The sequence below is a fragment of the Caretta caretta genome, chromosome 5 (genome assembly GCF_965140235.1).
Source record: "Caretta caretta isolate rCarCar2 chromosome 5, rCarCar1.hap1, whole genome shotgun sequence".
In the NCBI taxonomy this organism is placed as follows: domain Eukaryota; kingdom Metazoa; phylum Chordata; order Testudines; family Cheloniidae; genus Caretta; species Caretta caretta.
Genome location: NC_134210.1, coordinates 18,727,655 through 18,751,220, shown reverse-complemented (window position 1 = coordinate 18,751,220; position 23,566 = coordinate 18,727,655). Strand labels below are relative to the sequence as shown.

The 23,566-nt window shown below is 40.5% G+C and overlaps 1 protein-coding gene across 2 annotated transcripts in view; it reads right to left on the bottom strand.

Annotated features, from left to right (window-relative positions):
* Positions 1-23,566, bottom strand: part of DCC (DCC netrin 1 receptor) — a 948,489-nt gene that overhangs the window by 6,535 nt on the left and 918,388 nt on the right. For both annotated transcript variants that reach the window (XM_048850132.2, XM_048850133.2), the window contains exon 28: positions 2,469-2,611. In XM_048850132.2, coding sequence (XP_048706089.1) covers positions 2,469-2,611 — 143 coding nt within the window. The remainder of the gene's footprint in view (positions 1-2,468; positions 2,612-23,566) is intronic.

Genomic DNA, 23,566 nt, shown 5'->3' with positions numbered 1-23,566 from the left:
CTTTGCCCAACGGAGACCCCGTCACCTCCTTGCTCCCCTTCCACTGCAGTCAGCAACCTCCTCTCCTAGGTATCTAGTTGGTGAACTCAAGGACCAAACTCTGTGATGAGTCCTAGAGTTAGAGTGTATGCCGTCCAGCAGAGGTGTTGCTTGCAGTACTCCAAATCTTGGATTATTCCAGACTGGCATGAGACTGAACGAAGGACTGGGAATGCAGCCATGGTGCACTGGGATGTACTACAGAGGCTGCTCCTGGAGTTCATAATGAAGGGCCTGATTCTGCCAGGAGCTGAGCACTCCCAACTCCCATTGTAGCCAGTGAGTCTTAACTCTTACCATTGCTGTTAACGGGATTTGAGGGCACCCAGCGCCTTGCAGGAGGTATTCAGTACCCTGCAGGATTAGGGTCTGTGACAACAGTGGAAGGGGAAGTACATTGGACAGCCGACTGAGTACCTGTCATGAAACCTTAAATGACCGGCAAATGTACCTATCATTGGGAACCACTGACCTCAAAAGTTATAGAGACAAGAGTAAAATGAATGATTCTCCGCTTTTGATTCACTGAGCGAGAACTCAAACACTAGTTATTTATGTGGGACTTTTCAAAGTAAATGATTTGAAAGCACTGTGGGAAATCTGCAGCCTAAAGGACTGGACAAAGTTAAGAATCCAATAACATAATCGTACCTCTGCAGAAATAAACTTAAAAAACTCCCACAATTCACCCCTCCACCCCCAAAACTCTGACTACCTGAAGAGCCTATTAACTCCTGTCATTATTTCCACCAAGTGCTCACACACTTGCTGAGTTTGAAAAGTGTCCCTCTTGGGAAATAAATTGCGCTGCTGTTATAAGATGTTTAGAGCCGAAATAGCATTTCATGTAATCAAATGTTCTGTGCTAAATTACTCTTTATGTCAGTAATTTTACCAAGTAAGTCATTTTCATTTCTCTTCCCCCAATACAAGACTCCGTGTCCCTTATCTCTTCTCTGCGGGAGAGCCAGCAGGGCTTGGAAGAAGTTCAGAGAAATAGTAAGGCTGCAGTAATCCACAGGACTGCTCTGTGACCACATTGTTCAGTACTGGATTTTACCCACTGGTGCGCTGGCTCAGCACTACCCTTCATTCCAAGCACTAGTGGTTTCAGTCCCATTGCTGTTGTAGGGTTAGACTCTAAATCATGGAATCATGTTACACTTGTTGAACGAAGGTCCAGGTGATTGCCAGAATCAGGAAAAAAAATTCCCAACACAGCAAGGGGAGTAAAGAAGTTTGAAAAGAAACTTCTTTAGTTAGACGAGGATATTTATCTTATCTGCTTTGGAAAGAGCTTTGAGATCTGTGGATAAAAGAACCAGGGCATAAATCGTGCAAGTAAATCTGCATTTACAAGAGTCAGTGCTAAGCATTATTATCAACGTTACAAAGAGCCACTGGCAGCATAAGCATCACTAGAAAAAAAGCTACTGGGTTAGGAAAGGGTCAGGTAATAAAAACCAGTTTTTTGGAGATGGCTCCACACTTTGACGGCCATTACTCTAACGTAACATGAGACGAATTCTCTCAGAACAACACAATAGCACATTGCTTATGATACTACTAACAATAAGAGGGAACATAATTTAACTGTTCTACATTTCTATGGGCAGCAGACCAAAAATCTCTCTGTGCATGTCAAAAGCAGATTTCTTGCTTTTTCCCTTCCCCAAGGTTTCAAACATAAGAGGATTAGGTGACAAGATGCCAGATGAACCTGTCTCATGATGCCTAGTAAGCCACTCTCACATGCAAGGAAATGAAAATAGATTGTACATAACAGTCTGTCTCCCTTATTTTTTTCTTCCTATTTAGTTTCTTTTGCTCTTTCCCCACCTTTTGTGAAGTACTGCATCTAAGATTGGTATCGTTTTAAATTTTCTGATTATTTTTTCAGACATCTTTTCCCTCTGATCCTTTCTTTTCATCTTACCTATCCCTTTCACATTATTTTCTCTCTCCACTGTCTGGTATTACTTTATAATCTTTTATTCCTTAACTTATTTTTTCTGACATCAGTTTTCTCATTCATTCTCTCTTCCATCAGTTCCTTTCTCCTTCTGGATCCCATACTTGACAACTAGAATTGTTTTGATCTCTCAGTCGATACAAAAGAGATCATGTAAGTAACAATATTAATTATATGTGCACAGAATACAGGTTATCTGTCCATCTCTATCAGACAGAGGCCCAGATCCGAAGGCCACTGAAGTCAACAGAAAGAATCTTACTCACGCTAGCAGGCTTTGGATCAGACCTGTTGTTCCTTAACTGCTACTCACTGGTATAACCTAATACATCAAGTAGGCAGAGATGAAGCTGTTCAACTAAAATGATTGCACAGAATATGATTTACAACTATGACCCTTCACTTAAAGTTAATATGATTTGCGATGAGACTCTTGTTTTTTTAAGATTGTTCTTACGTTAGCTGGATCCTCTGTCTGTTTGTGGCCCTCTTCTGACACTTCTGGGGCTGTTGGCACCGAGACTGGAAGCAGAGGGGATCGTGCTTTTCCAGCTAATCCAAGTGATGCTGTTTTAACCTGAGCCTTGGGAAGATTAGGCCCTGAAAGAGGAAACAAATCACAATAATAATGTATGAATAATACATATAGGGGAACAATGAGGTTTAAGCCTTCTATGCAAAATGCACTTGATTTAACTGGTTATAATTGGTTTTATATTTTCAATCCTAAATACAGATTATCTTTTCCAAATGTTCTTATATTGCTTCTTTCCTGAAGGGAAACCAATGCCGATTGGAACGCTCTTGTTAAAACTCTGTCAATTAGATTTCACTGTGAGCAAGCTCTAAATCCTATTGCTGCCATATTCAGATTGTCAAGTATTTTGGGATGTCTTTGTAATCCAGATGGCAGCTGCTTTTGCCACTAGGCCAGACCACGGTGGGCTCATCTCCCAAAATAGGACTTAAAATCCTGCCCAGTACTAACACTTCAGCATTGTGGGTGGTGGGAGAAGTAAGGGTTGCTATTTGCCACTCGTCTAATGAGACATTATAATGAGGTCCCCGGTGGTTTTTCTGGTGGAAATTAAAGGTCCTCTCTCATGTTTTATCTTTTAAAACAACTGGTAATAAAACCAGTGTCGTGGTCAATGTGTCCTCTCTACATACAATAACTTCTGATGCTCATGGATATGTGGAAACTATTGCTGCTGACATAATGTCTGGCTACTGCACAAAATGTATGACTGATTTTAAAGACACTGGAATGGTTTGAGAATGAACGGTACCATATGAAATAAAATGTACAGTATTCATTAAAGAAATTGGTCACATATAAAGGACTCATACTATTAGAGGTGAGGTTTTCAAAAATGGTCAGCTTTGGCATAACTCTGCTCCCACTGAAGTCACTGGTAAAAGTCCCACACTACCAGTTGTGTAAAGCCAACTCAGTCCATTGCATCTACTTTATCCCTTCTCTTGAATATCTCTTAATCTGACTCTCTTCTACCTTGCCTCTATGGACACTCAACCACTGCAATGCATATTTGCTTCCTATGGTACATTTTAGGTTGATATGCCCAGGTTATCAGCACTCTCCAGATTGAAATTTGTTTGGCAGAGTACATTTCTTGCTAGGGTTGTGGAATCTCTCTCAAAGCATGGCTGCTATCAGTTGTCAGGAGATCGCTGCTAATACAGATGATCCTGTTAGGGACAATGCTCCATTTTCTATACTGTGCAAGACATTTTTTTATTCAGTTCATTTGTCTCTCTGGGAATCAAAACCAAAAAAATATATGAATGAATGAGTCTGGCCCACCAGCCTCCCCTCCTTATCTCCCATAATGTTACTAGGAGCAAGGCATTTAAAATGTCTGTGTTTTTGTCTACTCATGTGTAAAATGGGTACAATAATAATTACTTACCTCACATAGGTGAATTATATCTAGATATGGTCTTAAAACCACCACTATCTCTGTAGTATCGGAGTCATGTTAGGCTTAATTAATTAATGTTTGTAAAATGCTATAAAATACTTGTATTAAAGATGCTAGGAGAAGGTGCAAGATGGCATTTTCTATGTCTATTACTACATCAGTTTGCTCTCCCTCCTCCATGTATAGATTAAATCATTGGGAGTAAGGTGCCTAAATACTTTTGAAGATCTGGGTTTATCTTCCCAGATTGGATTATCATACCATCCAGTCTGATATCCTGCCTCTAATAGTGGCCTATGTGTGATGCTTCAGAGGAACATGAACATCCCTCCTGGCCAAATAATACACCAATAATACCATCTTCCTGATGTCCTGACCCTGGTGGGAAATATCTGACATCCCGAGGCATGAGAACTGATTATCCTATTTTAACAAGCAAATATCAGTTTTGGTCATACAACTTATCCAGCCTCTATTTAAATCCAGACTGTCCTTTCTAAATTATAGGGTTTAACTTTAATCATTCATTGCTCTTGTTCTTCCCCAATAGGTTCCAACCTGATGAGCTCAGTCATTGTAGATCATTAATAGATCATGAAGAGTAATTCTCTGGGGCCATCAGTGGTTCTACCAAGAGGAATAACTCTACTATGGTAGGAAAGGCAGCTGCTGCAGCTGGAGCAGAGAAAGTACTCCCCTACTCCAAATAACGGATTGCAGTCATGATAGTTTTTAGTATTTTTACAGCTCTAGTGAGTAGCCTGGGGACAAAAGCTGCAGATTAATTCCCTTGCATTTCAAAGAATTGTTTTTACATTTTTAATTAGTTTAAAATGTGTATAACAGAACTAAAATACCCAGAACCCACAGCAGAAGAAACACAAAAGAGCAAAGAGAGAATGAAATCCCCCCCATTAGAGACTCCCCTAGCACATTAGTTATAAGTAACTTCCAATAAAGAATTATAAGACAAAGACTAAAAGGAAAAGAGACCCATGTATCAAACTCTTTGATAATACAAGTTTAACTGAAACAACAACAAAAAAGGAAAGTCAATACTGACTAAAAGAGATCACTAAAAAAGATACAAACCCTTTGCTTGCTCCAGTTTAGTAGCTAAAAAAGTTCTTTAATAACTGGCGCTCCAAACTTCCCAGTACTTCAAAGAAAGAGTAGAAGACACAGATATCTCCAACAGATAAAATCGCTTAAATGTCACAAATCCAAGTTTCAGAGTAGCAGCCGTGTTAGTCTGCATCCGCAAAAAGAAAAGGAGGACTTGTGGCACATTAGAGACTAACCAATTTATTTGAGCATAAGCTTTCGTGAGCTACAGCATCTGATGAAGTGAGCTTATGCTCAAATAAATTGGTTAGTCTCTAAGGTGCCACAAGTACTCCTTTTCTTTTTACAAATTCAAGTAAAATTTTTAAGAAAGAAGATGTGTTTAGCTTCCATTTCCTCAGAGAAAAGTGATTTTCAAAAGGAAAGAGGCTTTTTTCCCTCTTTTTTTGGCTATTAAAGGATTTCTGCTGATGTTGAAGTGAATGCAGACACCCTCATTTGCATTGATGGAAGCATTCTTTAAAATTTGTGTTTGACCAAGCAATTTCTGGACCCTGGCTGTGGCATCAGAATCCATTTGACATTATAAGAAATCAGTACGTGTTGTAAGGCATGCAGAGGAAGAAGACAAAGCTCTCAAGATAAAATGAGAAACCATCCAAACCTGAACTTTTAAATTCTATTTACACAAAGAAAAACATTATGAGTCAGAGGACATACATGGGTGTATCTATATTGATTTAAATGGAACTGTGTCCATTTACACCAGCTGAGAATCTGGCTCTATAAATTATTAATACCCTTTTGTTTGTAGTTTCAAAATGCGCTCTGTAGGTATCTGTCCGTATGAAACAGCAGGAGCAGAGACCAGAAACTGGCTGAGAAGCCTGGATGACCCAAGCCCACAATACTGGGGGCCTTTCACCTATGGGTCACAGGTGTGAATTTTGCCAGTGTTTGTAGTGATCAATGTTCAGTGGTCCACTATATGTGAAACAGTACAGTGGTTTCAGTCCAGTTGTGAAAGGCTGGGGCCCTAACTGAGCAAAGCGCTTCAGCATATACTGAACTTTAAACACATGACTAGTGACTTCAGTGTGGCACACACATATTCTGAAAGTACATCAGCCTCCATATCACAAACCCACAATTATAGCTACCACTCTTCTTGGAGGTCTCACTGAAGAGACCAATGACTGACTGCAATCACAAAAGTGATTCCTCTGGGTCCCGGCTGAGGCACAGTGAAGGGTCCTGTGCTATATCTGTTGTGAATAAAACAGGATTTCTGTTTCCAGTACTATCCAGGCAGCGCCTTTTGCAAGCTCTGAATTCAATCAGCATTGTTTTATTTATGCCTGGCTGCCCTTGACTCCTATAGGCTTTTAAGGGACTCAAGCAATCCCGGTTCAATTCCTAGCCCTGCCACTGGTTTCCTGGGAGTCTTACTTCAATTGTTTGCATGCTGATGTGCAATGCTGCTGAAATATAAAGCAGAGTAATATAAAGTGTTCAGTAATGCCTTTTGAAACAAGACACTGCCTGGAATGTGCATCTGGCAGTCATATATTATATAACTAATGAGCAAATTAAGTGTTTAATATTAAAGATTTAAAAAGGTAAAAACACAATTTAGGTGCTGGTGTGCACAGACTACAGACTATCATGCTGACCGATACTGTCTTATTGTTAAAAAGAAAAGGAGTACTTGTGGCACCTTAGAGACTAACCAATTTATTTGAGCATGAGCTTTCGTGAGCTACAGCTCACAGTGAGCTGTAGCTCATGAAAGCTCATGCTCAAATAAATTGGTTAGTCTCTAAGGTGCCACAAGTACTCCTTTTCTTTTTGCGAATACAGACTAACACGGCTGTTCCTCTGAAACCTGTCTTATTGTTCACTCATACTCCCTGATCTGTCTGTATCCATCTGTTGTCTCTTGTCTTATACTTAGCTTGTAAGCTCCCTGGGGCAGAGACTGGTTTTTGTTTTGTGTTTGTACAGTGCCCAGCACAATGGAGTTCTGGTCTATGACTGGGGATTCCAGGTGCTATGGTAATACAGATAAAAAATGCAATAAACTGTAAGCTGGTATGGGCAGGGACCGTACCTTCTTATACATTTTTAAAGCACTAAGAGTAACCTATGAAGAAAAAGAATGCAACTGTGACTTCTGTAACTGTATGATTTATTTTTATTTATATTAGCACCCAAAGGGCCCAATAAAAATATATTTATTCAGATTCCTATTGCAGTACAATTTGACTGGAACCTTTGGGTACCACTGTAACATAACAAAGAATAAAACTAAACAATTGCTAGTCAGACTTGCACCATGCTTGTTCACTGGTTAGCACAGCTATACTGTATAATGTTTCTTTCAACAAATGACTTCATACTGTGACTTGCTTGATCTTCATGGATTTGGGGAGAAAGTAAACATTTTACATGGAGGAGAATGAGTTTATGTGAACTGCAGAAATATTCTGCTACAATTTTCCTGCTGTAATGCATATTTGTACCTGTAAATCCCCTGGTAAAAATCCTGTTACTAATATGTAACTCATTATAGTAATTGGCCTTAAAGAGCTGCTTTTCTGTACAAAGACAGATGTTCCCTCCTGGATATTGTTAGAGAAAAGCCAAATTGACAATTAGCATTTTGTTTCCCCTTCAGCTCACAAAAACAACAGGCAATTTCTAAAGCTTGTAACTAAAATGACAACCAGAAAATGTTACTTAAGTAACCCTACATTTAAAGTTCCCCAGTAAATGTTTACAGACCATTATCAAACCACACACAGTATATAATTTCATGAGTTATACATACAAGAAAGAAACAAAGAATATTAAAAAGACCAAGCAGACCTTTCAAAAAATACACTGGACACAGAAGGTTGATGTGGTAAGTAAGCTCATATATGCAAATGAATTACTAATTAAATTAACAACATTAGTTTCTAATGCTTCCAAACCCAGCAGGACCGTTAGAAGAAAAATAGGAACTGCCAGCTCATGAAGAGAAAAATGACAGCGCTCATCAGGTGTAGTTCTAAGTAGCCACAGCATGAATTTACTGTTTTAAAGTTTTATTTCTCAGAAGGATTATTAATTAAACACTTCATTTGCTCATTAGTTATACAACATACGGTTGCTAGGTGAAAATTCCAGCTAGTGTCTTATTTCAGAAGGCCTTATTGAGCACGTGACGTCACTCTGCATTATATTTCAACAGCACTGCACATCGGTGGGCAAATAAGTATTCTGTAACATCATTAAATGAAGATAACTGTAAATATATTGCATGCAAGAAGCAATATCTCAGATGGAAAGATAATTCCATAATTGTCCACTATAGGATTTCTTGCACTTTCTTCTGAAGCATCTGGTTCTAACCACTGTAAGAAAAAGGGTCCCTAACTAGATGGACCACTCTGGTGTGATTCAATATGGCAGTTCCTACGTCCCTTTCTTATATTCTGTTCTTCCTACAAGTGTGCAGCCATGAACATCAATGCAGGCTGAGCAAGGTATCAGGATCTGAAAAGAGAATTTTGCTCTAAGAGGTGTATGGGCACACTTTAATGGTTCCAGTTTTTAACTTACTGGTATTGAATCCACTGACTCCATAAAGAGTACTGGAGGGCAATAACATGCTGTCAATTTTAATTCTGAATGAATTCCCCACCCCCTTCTCCATTCCAGCTAGTATAGCTCATGGAATTTTTAGGGTTGGATCAGACCCTCAGTAAGACATGTAGCCAATTCCTCCGCACTCAACCCCCAGGACCCTAGCATGTCATGTGTATAACTCATACAGTTAGAGTCACTCTCTTTTTTTGAAAATAACTCTTTCATTCACAGACATGCAGTTATTTAAAGAGTGGTATTTTCCCTCCACCCCCATTTACACAGAGAGTTTTTAAAACTTACTTTTAAGGTTTCATTGAACAATACTGAGAATGAGAGGAAATACTATGTTTGATGAGGTTAACAATTTTTATCTATTACACATTGTATTTTCCCAGTTTCACCGTAAAGTGGGAATTTGCAATCTGGGAATCATTTTAAAGTAAGAAATTGCTAGGCTCAAAAGGCAGAAGCTGACTGAATGTTTACATGTTCTTGAGGAATTTAAAAGCTAATTAGGCAGACATTCAAAAGACCATAAGAAATAGACCAAGTGAGCTCAGGTAAAAGTCAAGCTGTTAACTAATTAACTAGCCTGTTACCATTGCAGGAAGGATCAACACATAACAGCAGGTTTCAGAGTAGCAGCTGTGTTAGTCTGTATCCGCAAAAAGAAAGGGAGTACTTGTGGCACCTTAGAGACTAACAAATATATTTGAGCATAAGCTTTTGTGAGCTACAGCTCACTTCATTGGATGCATTCAGTGGAAAATACAGTGGGGAGATTTATATACACAGAGAACATGAAACAATGGGTGTTACCATACACACTACCAAGACTACGAAAAGAAGGATTCTGGGTGGACTCCTCCTGAAGGTCGAAACAACAGACTGGACTTCTACATAGAGTGCTTCCACCAACGTGCACAGGCTGAAATTGTGGAAAAGCAGCATCACTTGCCCCATAACCTCAGCTGTGCAGAACACAATGCCTCAGAAACAACTCTGACATTATAATCAAAAAGGCTGACAAAGGAGGTGCTGTCATCATCATGAATAGGTCGGAATATGAAAAAGAGGCTGCTAGGCAGCTCTTCAACACCACTTTCTACAAGCCATTACCCTATGATCCCACTGAGGGTTACCAAAAGAAACTACAGCATTTGCTCAAGAAACTCCCCGAAAAAGCACAAGAACAAATCCGCACAGACACACCCCTGGAACCCCGACCTCGGGTATTCTATCTGCTACCCAAGATCCATAAACCTGGAAATCCTGGATGCCCCATCATCTCAGGCATTGACACCCTGACAGCAGGATTGTCTGGCTATGTAGACTCCCTCCTCAAGCCCTATGCTACCAGCACTCCCAGGTATCTTTGAGACACCACTGACTTCCTGAGGAAACTACAATCCATCGGTGATCTTCCTGAAAACATCATCCTAGCCACTATGGATGTAGAAGCCCTCTACACCAACATTCCACACAAAGATGGACTACAAGCCATCAGGAACAGTATCCCCGATAATGTCACGGCAAACCTGGTGGCTGAACTTCGTGACTTTGTCCTCACCCATAACCATTTCACATTTGGGGACAATGTATACCTTCAAATCAGCGGCACTGCTATGGATACCCGCATGGCTCCACAGTATGCCAACATTTTTATGGCTGACTTAGAACAACACTTCCTCAGCTCTCGTCCCCTAATGCCCCTACTCTACTTGCACTACATTGATGACATCTTCATCATCTGGACCCATGGAAAAGAAGCCCTTGAGGAATTCCACCATGATTTCAAGAATTTTCATCCCACCATCAACCTCAGCCTGGACCAGTCCACACAAGAGATCCACTTCCTGGACACTATGGTGCTAATAAGCAATGGTCACATAAACACCACCCTATCCCGGAAACCTACTGACCGCTATGCCTACCTACATGCCTCCAGTTTTCACCAGACCACACCACACGATCCATTGTCTACAGCCAAGCTCTACGATACAACCACATTTGCTCCAAACTCTCAGACAGAGACAAACACCTACAAGATCTCTATCAAGCATTCTTACAACTACAATACCCACCTGCTGAAGTGAAGAAACAGATGGACAGAGCCAGAAGAGTACCCAGAAGTTACCTACTACAGGACAGGCCCAACAAAGAAAATAACAGAACGCCATTAGCCATCACCTTCAGCCCCCAACTAAAACCTCTCCAACGCATCAGCAAGGATCTACAACCTATCCTGAAAGACGACCCATCACTCTCACAAAGCTTGGGAGACAGGCCAGTCCTTGCTTACAGACAGCCCCCCAACCTGAAGCAAATACTCACCAGCAACCACACCCCTCACAACAGAACCACTAACCCAGGAACCTATCCTTGCAACAAAGCCCGTTGCCAACTGTGTCCACATATCTATTCAGGGGACACCATCATAGGGCCTAATCACATCAGCCACACTATCAGAGGCTCGTTCACCTGCACATCTACCAATGTGATATATGCCATCATGTGCCAGCAATGCCCCTCTGCCATGTACATTGGTCAAACTGGACAGTCTCTACGTAAAAGAATAAATGGACACAAATCAGACGTCAAGAATTATAACATTCAAGAACTAGTCGGAGAACACTTCAATCTGTTTGGTCAGTCGATTACAGACCTTAAAGTGGCAATTCTTCAACAAAAAAAACTTCAAAAACAGACTCCAACAAGAGACTGCTGAATTGGAATTAATTTGCAAACTGGATACAATTAACTTAGGCTTGAATAAAGATTGGGAGTGGATGGGTCATTACACAAAGTAAAACTATTTCCTCATGTTTATTGCCCACGCCCCCACCCCTGCTGTTCCTCAGACGTTCTTGTCAACTGCTGGAAATGGCTCACCTTGATTATCACTACAAAAGGTTTCTCCTGCCCCGCTCTCCTGCTGGTAATAGCTCACCTTACCTGATCACTCTCGTTACAGTGTGTATGGTAACACCCATTGTTTCATGTTCTCTGTGTATATAAATCTCCTCACTGTATTTTCCACTGAATGCATCCGATGAAGTGAGCTGTAGCTCATGAAAGCTTATGCTCAAATAAATTTGTTAGTCTCTAAGGTGCCACAAGTCCTCCTTTTCTTTTTGCACATAACAGCAGTGATTCATCATGTAGAGAGTAGCCGTGTTAGTCTGGATCTGTAAAAGCGGCAAAGAGTCCTGTGGCACCTTTTTGACTAACAGACATATTGGAGCATAAGCTTTCGTGGGTGAATACCCACTTCGTCAGATGCATGTAGTGGGAATTTCCAGAGGCAGGTATAACGGGGTTAGTTCAATTAGGGTGGATGAGGCCCTCTTCTAGCAGTTGACGTGTGAATGCCAAGGGAGGAGAAACTGCTTTTGTAGTTGGCTAGCCATTCACAGTCTTTGTTTAATCCTGAGCTGAGGGTGTCAAATTTGCAAATGAACTGAAGCTCAACAGTTTCTCTTTGAAGTCTGGTCCTGAAGTTTTTTGTGGTAGGATGAATCATAGAATCATAGAATATCAGGGTTGGAAGGGACATCAGGAAGTCATCTAGTCCAACCCCCGCTCAAAGCAGGACCAATCCCCAATTTTTGCCCCAGATCCCTAAATGGGCCCCTCAAGGATTGAACTCACAACCCTGGGTTTAGCAGACCAATGCTCAAACCTTTAAATCTGCTATTGTGTGTCCAGGGAGGTTGAAGTGTTCTCCTACAGGTTTTTGTATATTGCCATTCCTAATATCTGGTTTGTGTCCATTTATCCACAAATCAGATATTAGGAATGGCAATATATAAAAACCTGTAGGAGAACAATTAAGCCTCCCTGGACACACAATAGCAGATTTAAAGGTAGCCATCCTGCAGCAAAAGAAAAGGTATTCACCCATGAAAACTTATGCTCCAATACGTCTGTTAGTCTATAAAGTGCCACAGGATTCTTTGCCGATCATATAGAGAGTTTGCCTGTAAAAAGGAAACAGCTTCCAACAGACTTGGCAGAATTCCAGTTAGTCCCCAGTCCAGCAAACATTTATACATGTATTTGATTTTCATGGGACAATTAATAGTAGTAAAGTTAAGCACATGCATAAACGTTTACTAGGATCGGGGCCTTATTTCCTATATAGGCTCCCAATTTTGCAAAGCATTTAAACACCTGGTTAACTTTAAGCATAAATAGTTTCAGTATAGAATATTAATATATGTAATCTATAATAGATATTCTGTATACTGGGGCTGAATTAAGTCTTTAGTTTTGTAAGCACTGAGCCATTTCCTTGCAGCATTAACAGAATTGTGAGACACTCTGTAGGATTGGACCACGAATGACTAAGTAAGGTACTACAGTCACATTAAAAGATATTTAAGCTTTCATTTAATACTTTCTTCAGTCTCAGATGCTTCTGACTATAAAGAAGGTGACAGACAAAACTTGAATCTTTATTTTTTTAATTAGTAATAAATAAATGTAATGTTTTTATTGTTATGAATTAAATATTTGTAGAGGGGTTTCTGGGGACGGTTATGTATACTGCAATGTGAAGAGGTCTTTTTTTCCCCTTTCAGTTCCACAACAATCACAAAAGGATCAAAGACAACTAACGGGTTATTTGATACTGACTGTACTAAAGTGTGTGTTTTAGCTGTTTAAATGTAGTTCTGAGCTTGCTTGTACTACATGGCAGAATGTCCCCATTAAGTGAGATGGTGCCTCTCAAGGGAATGGAATATGAAAGCATATGAAAAATATTTGAAGACTAGACTGTTTTACACTATAAGTAAAAAAAAATGAAAGAAATATAAAGATATTTACATCATCGGTAAAAATGGAGCTTTAAAAAATGACTTTCCCAGATGATAATGAACAATGGCTTGACTCATTCTATAGGGGAGATGCTTTTAAAAAGAGCCAAAGTTTCATTTGGGTAACTTTGATATTGTGGGGAAAGAAATTCAAACAGGCAAACAGAAAAGAGAAAAAGGAAGAGGTCATTTTGTGAATTTCAAATGTACAGTACCAGCTATTTCATGGAATTGCCAATTGGGAAGACTTTTGAAGGATGTTGATAAGCCTTATTTTTAATGTAATAAGTCTTCATGATAGATGTAACAAATGGTGGGTATAGAAAGGACACTTGAAGATTAAAACAATCACAGAGAATGTTAACAGGTAGAAGATGAAAGTCAAAGCCTTGAAACATACGAGATGTTTGTTCTGTCCTTTCAGGGCCTCTCCATCAAAATTACAGCTATAAACTTTAAGACCATGAAGACACTCACAAATTTCAATTGGGTATTATGATGTTTTCTTACAATTCCGTTATATGAAGTTAACACATTTGTCAGAATTCCATGAAAAATCCGGTGACTGTTAGTGTTTTACTTTACATCATCACATTGATCCTCTTTGTCTTTTAATTCTCAACAAGGAAAAAGGCTTTTCATCTCTCCTCAGGAAATATGCAATGAGATCAGTGAGCTGTCAGTATAAAATGGATGTTGCTGATCAGTGATAATGAACACAATCTCAACTGCATATTCATACATCCGAAAAAGATTTTCCTCCTCCACCTTTGTGACACTGAGCCAAGCCATATTAGATTGACTCACACTTTGAAATGTAGACTTGCATTCTTAGAAGAATTGGAAGAAGGTAGTGATTGTATTGGTCTATTTACATATATCTTGTTAGAGGTTAACAATGTAACCAGATGGTTCCTGTCTGTTCCTGTCTTTTATCTTCAACTCAACTATCTTTAACTCAGCGAGCAGCCCCAGCGGTGCTCCCCATGCCTATATCTCCCACCCTTGGTGCAGCACCCCAGGGGGTCTCGCGAGCCATTACGGAAGCACCCTGCCAGTCCAGTGGCAGCCCACCACCTCTCCAGCAACCTTGCAGCGTGTCCCCGAAGATGCTTTAGCATGGTGGGGGTACCTTTGCCCATGTGTCTGCTCTGGGGACCTGTGCTCTGTACTGTGAATAGCAGAAGCACTTTGCCCAGGCAGGAGCCGGCTGCAGAGGGAACTGGACTCAGATGCTCCGGTCCCTCATCAGCTGGATAAAGGTGTGACACTCTTCAGCCTCGGCACATGACATTATGGCCAGTGGCAGCCAGGCTGGGTCCTCTGGGGCTGAGTATGATGGGGAGGAAGGGGAGAAGAGGTAGAGAAGGGTAATGGGCCAGGATTGCCAGTGGAGTCATTGTTGGGGCCTGGGCTGTGGAGCCTGTGGCCCAGAGAAGGCCAGCACAGACCCAGAAGCGGGGAGGGTGGGATCAGAAGGTGCGCAGATTCAGTGTGTTTCCCAGAGAGTCTTCCCCTGCCAGCAGAGCTCCTCTGGAGCCCAGAAGGAACTGAAAACCCTTGGTGAAGGGGAACCTGGTGCCACTACCTGGCCTCCCCTTGGTTTGGGGGTGGGGTGGGGGGGGTGAGGGGGCTCCTCCAGGGCAAAACAGCAGCAATGGCCAGGAGCCAGAGGGATCAGTTTAGAGAAAAAGTTCAAAAGAGACTGAATTTCTAGAGCTGAGCTCACAAAGGGTGGACAGGGAGTGGCCACAAGAAGTGACTGCAGGCTCCTGGAGGGTGCAAATGCCATGGAGCAGGGTGGATAAAAATCAATTATTCTTTTTTTAAAAAAAATCAAAATCAGATTTTTTTTTAAAATGTCATATTTAAATGAAATAGAGGTTCAATTTTTAAAAGTAAACCTATTGTAAATTAAGTTTGAAATTTAAGGCCTAAATTTATTATAATCTATTAAAATCATTTAAATTAAATACAAAAAATAATATTCACCAGTACAGCTTTGCAGCCAAGCTTTTAAGCAACTCAAACTGCTGAACTGGTGTAAGTCACTGACTAGGCACTTGGAACCAGAGTTTGCTGAAGTGGATCACTTGATGATTACCTGTTTTGTTCATTACCTCTGAGACACCTGGAATTGGCCACTGTTGGAAGACAGGATACTGGGCTAGATGGACCTTTGGTCTGATCCAGTATGGCCTTTCTTATGTTCTTATTGATTCAGAGATCAAAAGGGGATATTAACATTAAGATGGAATTTGGGTGTAATAATATCACTGTCTATGTTTCTCTTTGAAATTTGCACTCAACTGTCTATGAACTGTTTAATGGATAATTACCTTATGCCGATGAATGCAACTAATTACCTTGTATACATAGGATACAAAAGGTTTTACTTCAAAGCCACTATTCTTCACCCAATGAATATCTGCTGTCAAGAGACTATCATAGCCTACCAGAGATCTATAAAAGTATTCTAGGGCCCTGATCCTGTATCTGAGATCTACTTAAGCTTTGTCAGGAGAATTTAAGTCTCCTCAAGACTGAGCTCCAGTCTGGATCACCCTGATATTGGACACGGTTTGCCTATTTTGGACTATAACCTGATGAACTGATGCTGAAAAGAACTTTTTGCAACTCAAAAGCTCACCATCTCTACTATGAAACGGACCTAAGAACTTTACTCATATCTGTATGTATAATGATCTTTTAACCAATACTCTCTCTCCTTTTCTTTTTTAATAAATTTTAGTTTAGTTAATAAGAATTGGCTGTAAGCATGTATTTGGATAAGATCTGAAATATCCATTGACCTGGTGGGTAATGTGTCTCATCCTTTGGGACTGGCAGAACTTTATTTTCGATGAATAAGATTTTCAGTAATCCCCATCATATTTGACTTGGGTGTCTGGGGTTGTCAAGGTTCCTCCCCCACTCTGAACTCTAGGGTACAGATGTGGGGACCTGCATGAAAAACCTCCTAAGCTTATCTTTACCAGCTTAGGTCAAAACTTCCCCAAGGTACAAAATATTCCACCCTTTGTCCTTGGATTGGCCGCTACCACCACCAAACTAATACTGGTTACTGGGGAAGAGCTGTTTGGACGCGTCTTTCCCCCCAAAATACTTCCCAAAACCTTGCACCCCACTTCCTGGACAAGGTTTGGTAAAAAGCCTCACCAATTTGCCTAGGTGACTACAGACCCAGACCCTTGGATCTTAAGAACAATGAACAATCCTCCCAACACTTGCACCCCCCCCCTTTCCTGGGAAATGTTGGATAAAAAAGTCTCACCAATTTGCATAGGTGACCACAGACCCAAACCCTTGGATCTGAGAACAATGAAAAAACATTCAGTTTCTTACAAGAAGACTTTTAATAAAAATAGAAGTAAATAGAAATAAAGAAATCCCCCCTGTAAAATCAGGATGGTAGATATCTTACAGGGTAATTAGATTCAAAAACATAGAGAACCCCTCTAAGCAAAACCTTAAGTTACAAAAAAGATACACAGACAGAAATAGTTATTCTATTCAGCACAATTCTTTTCTCAGCCATTTAAAGAAATCATAATCTAACACATACCTAGCTAGATTACTTACTAAAAGTTCTAAGACTCCATTCCTGGTCTATCCCCAACAAAGACAGACTATAGACAGACACACAGACCCTTTGTTTCTCTCCCTCCTCCCAGCTTTTGAAAGTATCTTGTCTCCTCATTGGTCATTTTGGTCAGGTGCCAGCGAGGTTACCTTTAGCTTCTTAACCCTTTACAGGTGAGAGGAGCTTTCCCCTGGCCAGGAGGGATTTCAAAGGGATTTACCCTTCCCTTTATATTTATGACAGGGGTGGAGGCCTAAGGCTGGGCTGCTTTAAGGGAGCTGTGTTTTTGGCTTCTGGGTAACCAGCAAGGTATTGTAGAAGCTGTTTGGTTGCTGGACTGGTGAATCTAATTATTAGAAATAACCACCAGTTTTGGAGATCACCTGCCACCCCATTCTTTGCAGTTTGCTCTCATTAAGCAATCTCGGAGATCACCTGCCACCCCATTCTTTGCAGTTTGCTCTCATTAAGCAATCTCGGAGATCACCTGCCACCCCATTCTTTGCAGTTTGCTCTCATTAAGCAATCTCAGTGTGCCCCCCGGACCCTGGTCACAACCTGAAAACCAGGTGGTAAATAAGCCATCCATGCAGTCTTTTTATAGATTTGTAGTGGATCTTTTGGAAAAAAACCCAACATTTTCAAAGAGAGTTTTTTAGAGATGTAGTGATTCTCCAGAAAACCATTACAAAAAAAAAAAAAAAAACTTGACAAAACGTGTAATCAATCAATTTATTTCTATAGGGGCTTGATCCTGCAAAGCACTTAAGCACATGGTAAATTTTAAAACCTTAAGTAATTCCAGTATAGTCAATAGTGCTATTCAGTAGTTAAAATTAAGCAGGGGCTTAAAGTGTTTTGCTGGACTGTGGCCAGACGTCTCATTAACATGCATGATTAAACCCCTGTGATCCTTCATCACTGAAGTATCCGAGTTGAATGGAGGAAGCCTGATTTAATAAAATGACATGGGAGCCAAAAAGTTTGAAAGGGTTTTTAGGGGAGAGGGACAGGGTATATGGGGGGTGGGATTTTGAACATAAATGACAACAGTCTTTGACTTCAAAAGTTGTGTTTTTTTAATCTGATGCTTATGTGAATTAATTTAGGATTCCAGCACCAAAAGGCTGTGAATATGCCATTAGTTTACCAAAAAAAGTTTCTAACATACCCCCTGCCCTACCAGTGTTTGCTGCATTCTCAAGACATCTGTTACTCTGTATTCTAGATAATTTATCAAGAGAAGAATCTAAAACTGCCATTTCCAGCCAACATTAAAAGATGAAGAACTGGAACTAGAAAAACCACAGTTTGCATAGTTTTTATGCAAAGAAGCTGAAGGCTCTCTTTATAAACTATTAGGTGAATTGGTGGGAGTTAGAACTATATATAAAACGACAGTAGGATTTTATTTAAATTTTCCATTAGCAATGGGAAATATTGACTCTGAGGGGTAAATTTCTAAAAAAGCACACAGATTTATCTGTACAGTTAATTAATTAGTGTCAGTTGGATTCATGTGAATAAATGCCCCTGTTCCATCACTTGATTACACCTCTCTGCTTTGTGCTTAAGTACAGTTCTGCTCCACAGGGTTGTTAGATTTATAGTCTCCCCCAATTACTTCCTGATCAGATTTGCTTTGCTTACAATTAAAAAGTTGCCCTTGCCCTTGGAACACAATTAGCAGTTAACAGCTATTAATTATTATTATTATTATTATTATCATTCATATAGTAGTAGTGCGAAGGAAGCCTAGTTCTCGACCAGGAACCCCTTGCCTTAGGTGTGGTACAAACACAGAACAAAATGAGAGTCCGTGCCCCAGGAGAATCGAGCTTGCTCTCTCGTAGCTTTGTTGGTTCTGCAGTGCCAACAAAAGCAAAACAATAGCAGCCTTTTGTTTGTCTGTTGCTATATTAAGCAGCTATGATTCTAAACACACAAAAGTATAATGGAATGCTAACCTGTATGATACTGTTCAGCTACTTGGTGGCACTGTGCAAAGCAGATCTTATTTAAGGTAACCTCAGCCTGTATTTGTTTTCTCTTTTAGGTATTTAACAGGGTCTGTGGAATTGGTGATGCCGCAGAAGAACAAGGTGGTGACAGTGCACGAAGTGGAGACTGCCACCCTAGCCTTATGGTTCTCGGGTAATCATGTCGGAAAGCCGAAGTGTTCTGGTACAAAGTGGATTGCAACCAAGGTGGAGGATCCTACAGCAAAAGCAACTCCCAGGAGCAGGAATATGGCCTGGGGGACCTACAGGGTGTGGTGTGTTTAAATGGAGTGCAGGTAACACTTGCAGGAAACATTATGGTTATTTTAGTAGATCACTGAACTGTCGCCCATGAGTTCGCCCACCAAGCCAGGAAAATGACTAAGGCCATGTCTACACTTATAGCGACACAGCTGTACCGATGCAGCTGCGCTGCTGTAAGATCTCTGGTGTAGCTGCCCTCTGCCAACAGGAGAGAGCTTTCCTGTCGACGTAATTAAACCACTCCCAACGAGCAGCAGTAGCTATGTCGGCAGGAAAAGCTCTCCCGCTGACATAGCGCTGTGCACACTACCACTTATGCTGGCAAAACTTACGTCACTCAGGAGTGTGTTTTTTCACACCCCCGAATGACATCAGTTTTGCCGACATAAGTAGTAGTGTAGACATGGCCTGAGACTTTGACCTGCTCTCTGAATGTGGTTAAGGACTGGAAGAGTACCACTCGTGAACGTACTGGCGTAACAATGCCTCCTACTCCAGAATTGAATCAAGATGATGAACCATGCCTAGAAACACAAGCAGGACCTAAAAATGGACTAACGATAAATCGTGAACATCAGATTATATATAATAACATACAGTACCAACTGATACCAGTAGTATTGAATTTAACCAATTTTTCATCTCAGCAGCTCTGTCATGGAAAATATGTGCGCCTCTATGTGCAAACGATGCAAAGTTTCAGACAAGCAATGGATGGGGTGGAGTTGGAGGAAAGTTGGTGGTCTGAGAAGGGAAAGAGTCCGGGAAAGAGAGATAAAAGAGAGACATAGGAACGTGTTGGGAGTGAAGGTATGGGTAGAGTCTGATAAAAGCCTGCTGTGAATGTTAAGAGTCTGTTCTGATAACATTTAACAGCGTAAGCATAAGTAGAACTGCACTTGTGTGAGAAATTACAGAATAATCATGTTTGTGAGAAAAAGAAAAGATAAAGTAACTAAAAAACTAGAAAAGACCAGTTTAAACTAACACTAGCTCTGTACTGACGGGGGAGGAGAGTTAACAGGGAAATGTGAGATTAATACATATGTATAAGAGAAGATAACAAAAAGTTATAAATAAATTTGTGTAAAAAAGGGAGGTCAAAACTGTACTGTCCTGTGCTGGAAGTGACTGTGATCACCACTTGTAAGTGATCACCACTTGCTGAGTGTCTTGCCTTAATAAAGATGTTAGACCGACCTGCCGAGTAAGTGAATCTCAATCCAACAATATGTGGCAGAACATTAAAGGGTCTGATCCTGAACATATCTGGTGTGTAGCTCTGTAGCCAGTCCATATCTGGTACAGAAGCCTGATTTGCTAGTAGCAGCCCTGCAACCTACTGTGTACAAGAAATACATGACAGAGAGCAGATCTGTTGAATAAGATGGTGTCACTTTTTACAGTCATTTTTCCAAACACAACAGCAACTTCTTAGGCTACAACTATACGATGAGCTAGGGGAGTGATTCCCCTTGTCATATACATGTATTTCTGCTAGCTCTCATCCCGCGAGTGGAAGTATAAATAACAATGTAGCCACGGCAGCACATGGAGGGGCAGCGGAAGCACAGGTGAGCTGTGCTGAGAATGTACCCACTGGTGTCAGGCGGGTTTGCCATGATGCCCCTGCCTGTACTATGTTGGCTGCACTGTAGTGTTATACTCATCCTAGGCTGATAAGAGGTAGAACAAGCGTGTGTACGCAAGCAGGGAATCACACCCGAACTCATAGTGTAGATATAGCCTGTAATTATGTCTTCTCTGGCCAAAGAGGCCTTTATGTATGTGTGAGATTACTATGGCACAGGATTAATTAAGTTATATTAAATCCATTGTTTCATATTGATTTTACCTCTCATTTCTGTGGGTGTGATTTTTGTTTTTGTTTTTTCAGTTTTCTCTCTTGTTTTTCTGGTTCTTTCTTTGAAATCTTCATACAGAGGAAGAAAAGTGGCAGACACAGCAACCATCAGACTGAGCTGATTTCCTTAAGCAGGTATGCTGCGGTAACGTCTAACAAAGACAGTTAATGGGTGGCTATAACCGGGCACTGGTAGGGACTTGTACTAATGTGCTGCCATAATTTATTACTTTTTTATATTTATAGGCATGCATGCTCAACTACTTCTTGCAAAAAAAAAAAAGTTATGCCAAGAATACATGATGTCCTGACGAGCCAGAGAACATAAATCAGTCCACATTCTGTGCAACCCTCCCCTACTACTTCCGGATTATATCCAGTTTAAATCACACCTTACAGTGTGTAAGGAATAAAACAATATCAAACTCAATTTTTCTGTACAATGATGTACTTTTTAGTTCTGTCATTTCCCCTGGCATATTGGTCCATGGAAGATTGAAAAGATGGGAATTATTACTTCTGTATATACATATTATGCAAAAAAAAAGGAAAGTGGCAATAGAATACAGCACTTTTACAACTGCAAAAAAATACAAGGGCTAAAGTTATAAACCTGTAATACAGTATAAAAGGCTCTACTTAAGAGGTCACATTTTCTATCCCGCTTACAGCACACTTCCAGCTACAGAAGACAAATGGCCTGCTAATCCAGGTTCATTTAAAGTGCAGCGGATCATTTCAACAGTTAAAAGGAATTTCCACTTGTCAGGAATTTAAAAAAAAAAACCACTCCTTTCCTGGCCATTTGTAGAATTTATGTCAGATCCATCATGCAATAAGCTCAACACTCCATCAAGCATTTTCTATTTAACCTGAAAGGGGACTAAGTCAAATCGCTTAAATGTCTATGTCCATGATTTGCAGGGAGAAATGACCGCAGCCACAGTGGAGCGTGGAAAGGAAAGATTGTGCAGTGGCTCTCATGTCTTCAGATTTAGTATTAAGAATCTGAACCAGTGTATCATAAAGCGGTGATGAAACGGTGTGATCTACTATAAAATATCTATGACATGGGCCATCTTAAAGCAGAGAGCAAACTCAATGGCCTCAAGTAAAAAGGAGTAAATTTCAGCTTTGGGGTATGCTGCATGTATGACCTGAAAAACTGGATTGAGGCCTTTTAAGTAATTTATTAGTTCCCTTATGGTAAAATACTATAGAACTGAATAAATGATGTTAATCTTTCTACAGGTTTGTATGTACTAGTTTATAGATGTTAATAGCTAATTATAACACTTCTGTATGTGTGAGATTACTATGGCACAGGATTAATTAAGTTATATTAAATCCATTGTTTCATATTGATTTTACCTCTCATTTCTGTGGGTGTGATTTTTGTTTTTGTTTTTTTCAGTTTTCTCTCTTGTTTTTCTGGTTCTTTCTTTGAGATCTTCATAAAGGAAGAAAAGTGGCAGACACAGCAACCACCAGACTGAGCTGATTTTGATTGGCTAAAATGCCTGTAGAAAAGATCTTCTATTAGGGCTTGTTTCAATGCCCACTGGGAGGGGGGTGTCAACAAAAAGACTCCCATTGACTTAAATGACCGTGACATTTGGCCCTTAAATTCTGTGGCCATGATTTTCAAAAACAGGGGCTTAAAGTTAGTCCCCTAAATCCACATTTATGCATATGAATAAATGGTCTGATTTTCAAAAGTGCTAACATACACAAGCTTTCACTTCATCCCAGTTCATTTAAATAGGAAGTTTCCATCACTGTTATTTTTGATGGGATAAGACACTTGCCCAACATGTGTTTGAGAAATGAGAGAGTGATGTTTTCCATGACACTCACTTAAAGTAATAAACATTTTCCTTGCTCTAAGTCAGGGATCGGCAACCTTAGAGAAAGCCCCTGGTAGGCTGGGCTGGTTTGTTTACCTGCAGTGTCTGCAGGTTCAGCCAATCGCAGCTCCCACTGCCTGCGGTTCGCCGTTTCAGGTCAATGGGGGCTGTGGGAAGCGGCGCGGGCCGAGGGATGTGGTGATCCTCTGAGCTCCATACAATTATCAGGGACTACCCACAAATAAGCCAGTGTGTCTCCACCGTGGCTCTGGTACATGGCAGCCACCTCCTCTGGAAATGTGGATCCAGTGGTCATAATTAATGTTAACTTTTGTCTAATTAACAACACAGCCTTATACAGCGTAGGGAACACAGCAAATTCTGAGGTAACATAATTACTCACAAACAGCAATTTTAATGGTGATCACTGAACTTTATATGGGGATGGCTAACATGCCTTTACTTCCCCCCACCACCAAATCATGAAGATTAAGTGCAAAAACCTGATTGCCAAG